Below are 6062 nucleotides of genomic sequence, written 5' to 3'. Positions count from 1 at the left end.
TGGCATTTTGCCCATCTAAATTGGTTGTAAGATTACTTAGTCTAAATTATACTTTGTTTGTTTCTGACAAATCAATGCACCTAATTATGTCATACAGCACATTACTGTATGATCAATATGATGATGTACAATTATAATATACATACATATGAAACTCTTATCTTCTTTTAGGTGCATTCTTGATGGTATACCTTCCTCTTTGAGGCACAAACTTGCAACTTGGATTAATTATGCTTGTTTCTTTTTTTATACCAGACCTATGTTTCAAGAATCCAACCAGACAGAAATAGGTGGTCGCCTTCTAGTAACACTCTCACCAAAGAGGTTACCTAGGTTGCCAAAAGCAACTTTCCTTGGTGAATGGTCCCTGATGAGATGGTCTGTAGTATGCAAAGCCGTTCAGCTGCTTGAGCTCAGAACTTGTCCTGCACTGCAACCTCAGGTACCTGAAATAAAAAAATGAATAAATAAATTTTAAAAAAAATATCTAACACCCAATCTACACACAAATTGGAGTACAGGATTGCTCCTGAAGCACTTTGAATTCAATGCCCATTTGGGGTAATACAATGTAATAAAGAGTCACTGACAGAAACAATACAGGACTTCAAGGGTAGTCATGAGATCACCCACATCCCGGTCCCCATCAGGCCATGATCTCTGCACAATGCCCTCCTTCACTGTCAATAAAAGACAACAGACCTTTGCTATGGCATGTATATGTCTGTGGGTCTAGATGCAACGGTGCACACTGGCACTGATCCGACAGTCCGGGACCAGTAAAAACCAAAACACTGCAGGGCAGGCGGAACTGGGGGGCAAGGAGGGAGGGAGTGGGGGGGCCTCAGGTCCCCCCCCCCCCCCCCCCCCCACCCTCCCCACTATTTTTACCCCGGAACTGTGTAAGTGGCACTAGAAAGAAATAGATAGGCTTGGTGGAAGTTGAATGAGAAAGATGAGCTGAAGAACTTCCTCTTTTTTTTTTCCTTGTCAGCTGAAGAAACCCAGAAGTGAATTAATGAGGAAGATGACCCAGAGAAGACTTTTGGAAAGGTTCCACCAGCGGTGCGCTGTCAGACCGGTAACTTTTTTCAGGAATAGACCAGTAAAAATTGAACAAACTGGGTTGGTACCTAATGGTCCGACAGATGGGTGGGACCAGTAGAAAAAACAAGGCAAGTGCCATAATGTGTCTTGCCCATTTGCGTACAAGAAATTGTACGCGAATGAGATATAACAGATTTTTAAAAAAGAGATATAACAGATAAAAAGAGATATAAAAGGGTACAAATTTATGGCAAAAAAGAAACGTGCCATAAAAAATTAACATTGGTCCCTTAAAGTTTGTTCGACCCCTGCCTGTGACCTTTGACCTTGTGGTGACCATCCACTCCCCAAGGGACATCTACCATCCAAGTTTGGTCACAAATGGAGTTATGGATCAAAAGTTATGGCCCATAATAGAAATGCACCATAAAAACTTAACATTAGGCCCTAAAGTTCATTGACCCCTGCCTGTGAACTTTGACGTTGAGGTGACCTTCATTGATCGTAAAATGTGACACTTTGTATGACCCCTCTTCCCTCGAAGTTTGATTGCAATTGAAGCCCAGAGCAAAGAGTTATTGAAGTTTTTGAAGCGTTACGGACAGACAACAGACGGACGGACGACAGACAGACGGACGACGGACGGACGACAGACAGACGGACGACGGACGGACGGACAGATGCCGCAGGCGATCCCTTAGTCTCCCCTCACCTCCGGTGGCCTCGACAAAAAGCACACCTTTGGAAAACCGATATTTCCTGGAAAAAGTCACTTTCAGTTTCTTTTTGAAAAGGATTGTATCTTGGTCTCCTTGTGTCGTCATCAGCAAAATCTAAGTCGCCCACTACCTGCCACATTCTTAATTATGTCTAGGTCGATCTATTTTGACGTATATCTATATGGTATAAACAAGGCAAGTGTCTCGCCCATTTGCGTACAAGAAATTAATATTTTTCTAACTCCCAGAATTTCATTAAACTGCCTATGACCTTTGACCTTGTGATGACCTTTAATTCCCCAAGGGACACCTACCTTCCAAGTTTGGTCACAAACGGACAAAGGGATCAAAAGTTATGAGCCATAATCAAAACGCGCCATAAAAACTTAACATTGGGCCCTAAAAGTTCGTTGACCCCTGTCTTTGACCTTTGACCTTGTGGTAACCTTCAACTTCCCAAGGGACATCTACCATCTAATTTTGCTCACAAACAGACAGATACATCAAAAGTTACGAGCCATAAACGAAACGTGCCCTAAAAACTTAACATTGGGCCCTAAAGTTCATTGACCTCTGCCTGTGACCTTTGACCCTGAGGTGCCCTTCATGTTTGGTTAAATGTGCAACTTTGTATAACCACTCTTCCCTCCAAGTTTGATTGAAATTGAAATCCTCAGTAGAGAGTTATTCAAGTTTAGACGACGGACGGAAGGACGACGGACAGACGGACGAAGGACGGACGGACAGACGTCGCAGGCGATCCCTAGTCTCCCCACACCTCCGGTGGGCTCGACAAGAAGGAGACAACTGAAGTTACTTGTACAGTGCATGCACCAAATTATTCACTAACATTGTCACTATCGGTGCCCCTGGCACTGTTAGTGAGTTGTTAAAACAGCATCACTGTTGTTAGCTTCTTCGAGGCCTCGCGATGTTATAGGCTAACAGCGCTGTTTGTGAATTTGACTACCAGCACGCTTCTGTGCGGCCAAATTGTCGCTATCAGTGCTGCTAGTGCACTGTTAGCGCTAACAACATTTATGTGCAGCCGCCCCTGGTCTATGTGTATATTTTAGTGTGCATGAGTGCATATCTGTTTAAAGTCAAAAGATGAGAACACCGCATGTACATGTAGGTATATAATAACCTCATGGACCAAAAGTTTAAAGACTCGATCTAGTCCATGAGCTGGTGAAAACAAACCAAATCGTTTACAGAAAAATACAAACAAACACAGAAACAAACTTACACTGATGTCTTGCTCTCAGGTAACCGTTATCTCCTGCAGCACATCGCTGATCTTTGCCTCAATCTTTAACGGCTCAAGTTTGTCCGCTCTCGTGTTCCCGATGTTGATGATGGCTATGGGCTTGTTGGACTGCCATGCGGTATGCACAAAACGATATCCAGAGTACACCTGGAGCAGTGAGAGAGAGAGAGAGAGAGAGAGAGGGAGAAAAAAAAAGAAATTATAATTTCTTTTTCAAACAAAAACGATCTCTACAGCACTGATAGGAAGCTTGACTACGAAATCTAGCTGTAGAGAGGACAAATAACATGAGCAACAGCACTTGCATCCTTGCATTATAAGTAAACAAGGGGAGAATAGCGCATAGAGGTTTGGTCAAATTAGTGGGGATCAGTAAACAAAAAATCTTCCTTAGCACAGCTGGCCTATATAGGATAATTATTACTCCATGCAAGCCATATCATAGTGGCATCTGAACTTGCCATTTATCAGCAATGTTTTTACATTAAAGGGTACGTACATGGTATACTATAACTACATAATTCAGGTGTAGTTTGAAATCTATAAAATTTTCTTTTCTTTTCTTATGGTGGGGGGGGGGGGGGATTTCCATAAGTCAAACACACAGCTATGCGTGTACATAAGTTGTATCAGTATATTAAATTCTACAGTGCATGATGTCAGACTCAGAAACAAACATCCTTCAAGATTCAGCTAAATTGCACTTCCTACACTGTAAAATTGTGCGCAATAATCCAATTCTGACAGACTCTTTTATAGTACAATGCTTAACTTGTACCCTTCATGTTAACCCATTCCTTCCTCAATTCTCTGAGTGCCTAAAATGCCCCCAAATGAGATTCTTTAATGCCCGTCGACAGAGAGGCAGACAGGCTGGTAATCCACCTGTGTGAAAGCAGTCAATCGGTACATTGTATCCCCCTTTCCACGGTCAACTACATGTGCCAGTGAACAATGGAAATATCAATCGGGCGCGAGGTATGAATAGAGCATGCGCTGATGGGCTCACAGAATCTTTTGTTGTACATAAAACCAGGCACCCGACTGGGGTGCCTGGGGTCAGCAAACGCAAAAATCTAACTGAAGACTTGATAGCTGTGTACGTTCGAACGTGCGAGTTTACAGCAGAACGAGCAAAAACTAATCCAGGAAAAGGTAAATGATACTGTGAAATACACATTTTTCAAACCTGAGAACAAATGCTGATAGAATTTAAACTCCAATCTTTTTAACAAACCCATTTTTCTGGCCATTTCAATCCTATTTTAACTGGGCTACTTGAGACCAAGTTTTTACGGGGGGGGGGGGGGGGGGGGTCATTCTCCAGCAAACCTTTTACCAAGTAGACATATTATCAATTATTACTTGTGCAGGGATTTATAGTGGTTAGTTGCAAAAAAAAAAAAAAAAAATCAGTTCAAGACAACATAATATCAATACAAGCCACTGCACTGGCAAGTTATGCCATACTTATATTTTTTTTTTTTATCAAATACAGTCAAGTTTACACGTGTATATAAAACATGATGGGGAGAACTAAAATTACAGATTTTGTACCTCAAGTGAGGAGCCAATTACGAGAACAGCATCACTTTCATCTACTTTCTGGAAGACAAACTCTTTGATTTCTGGGTCGACGTTATCGCCAAAGAAGACGAGATGTGGCTTTAGAAGTCCCCCGCAACTTTTGCATGCAGGGACTCTGAATTTTGCTACAAGTTCGTCGGGCAGCAGCACATCTCCGTCCGGCGCAATGTCGTGTTTTTGGTCTCCGTGAAAGGTAGGGTTCATTGCGTTCATCCTCTCTTGTAGCTCGTCCCTGCTGGTTAGGGTCTTGCAGTTCATGCAAACGATGCGGTGGGTGCATCCGTGCAGTTCTGTCAGCTTACGGCTCCCTGCCTTCGTGTGCAAGGCGTCCACATTTTGCGTCACCAGCCAATGTAACTTGCCCTTTTCCTCCCAAGATGCAAGTGTCATGTGAGACTGGTTGGGCCTGAACGATCTAAACTGAGGCCAGCCCACAAAATTTCTGGCCCAGTACCGCTGCCGCCTTGCTGCACAGTGGATGAAATCGCGATACTGAATAGGTCTGCTACCACTTCGCGCATACAGTCCCACACCATCAGATCGGTAATCTGGTATGCCTGATTCAGTGGAAATTCCTGCACCTGTTATTACCAGTAACTTCTGGGCATGATGGATGAACTTTTGAAGTTGCTCAAGTGAGTCACGTTGAACTGGTTGACTTTTCGGCACAAACTGTAAATGTGACCATGGTGACTGTGAAATCCACCTATTATGCAGAGCTTGATTACATCGAAGGCCACATTTTACACTTCTGCCGTCCATACTAGTACTGGTAGTTAGAATAGTCCTCACTCTTTTGGGAACACAGCCAACAAGATGCAGCATTGTGGCCGATAAGCACTGAGATCTGGGGCTCCAATATAATGACCGCATGATATCTACCTGATCCCGTTGTGACACTCAACTCACCAGCGCAACTTGTCTTTGTCTTTTGCTGGTGTCTATTAAACTAGTTGTAGCCGCTGCTTGTAGTGGGTGTGGACAAGCTCAATTCAAGAGTTAGTTAGAGGCATAGCCACAGTCACAGAGCGTTATTTTACATAATTCAGTCTCTGCCATAGTCCATCCATCCATTTCACTTCTCAATGGCCGAATACAGTGCAGGCCTACGTTAATAAACTTCAGAGTTTTAGGACAAACAGGGCGGGTCTGTCGGATGAAGATCCCGCTCTCGTTCACTTGCAAGAAATAAAGGTAACGTTACCCGGAACTCGTTAGACGATTCTCATTCTTGACCATGAAGATATCTGACACAGAAACAGGACGAGTTTGCCATTAATTGAGTAGTTTTAGCGACAGCCGCGTGGTTTAGGTGACTCTTCAGCTTGTCCGTCGATCCGCCGCCCGCTGCACATGGCCCCGCGAAAAGACGAAAATGCTGATCGAAGCATTGGTCGAGTCCCGGGATCCCGCTTGCAACGCAACGACGTTGCCCGTTC

General features: G+C 43.6%; 1 protein-coding gene across 1 annotated transcript; it reads right to left on the bottom strand.

The window, feature by feature from the left end:
* Positions 1-369: 369 nt before the first annotated feature.
* On the bottom strand, positions 370-6062 carry LOC139743539 (NAD-dependent protein lipoamidase sirtuin-4, mitochondrial-like). Its single transcript, XM_071654020.1, has 3 exons — positions 4594-6062; positions 3016-3183; positions 370-446 (listed from the first exon to the last, which is right to left on the bottom strand). The coding sequence occupies exons 1-2, from the start codon at positions 5494-5496 to the stop codon at positions 3031-3033; spliced, it is 1056 nt and encodes a 351-aa protein (XP_071510121.1). The 5' UTR covers positions 5497-6062; the 3' UTR covers positions 370-446; positions 3016-3030.

This window comes from Diadema antillarum, unplaced genomic scaffold (genome assembly GCF_040938485.1).
Source record: "Diadema antillarum isolate AM-2024a unplaced genomic scaffold, OU_Dant_1.0 scf00000034, whole genome shotgun sequence".
NCBI lineage: Eukaryota > Metazoa > Echinodermata > Echinoidea > Diadematoida > Diadematidae > Diadema > Diadema antillarum.
The sequence above is the reverse complement of the archived record's forward strand: the minus strand, read 5'-3'. Positions and strand labels throughout refer to the sequence as shown.

What these genes read in the sequence shown, in the direction of transcription:
- LOC139743539 (XM_071654020.1), bottom strand. Translation starts at nt 5,496, where the DNA reads ATGCGGTCATTATATTGGAGCCCCAGATCTCAGTGCTTATCGGCCACA. An exon ending in TAATTGGCTCCTCACTTGAG is followed by an intron (nt 3,184 to 4,593) that starts GTACAAAATCTG and finishes TCACTGCTCCAG; the next exon opens with GTGTACTCTGGATATCGTTT.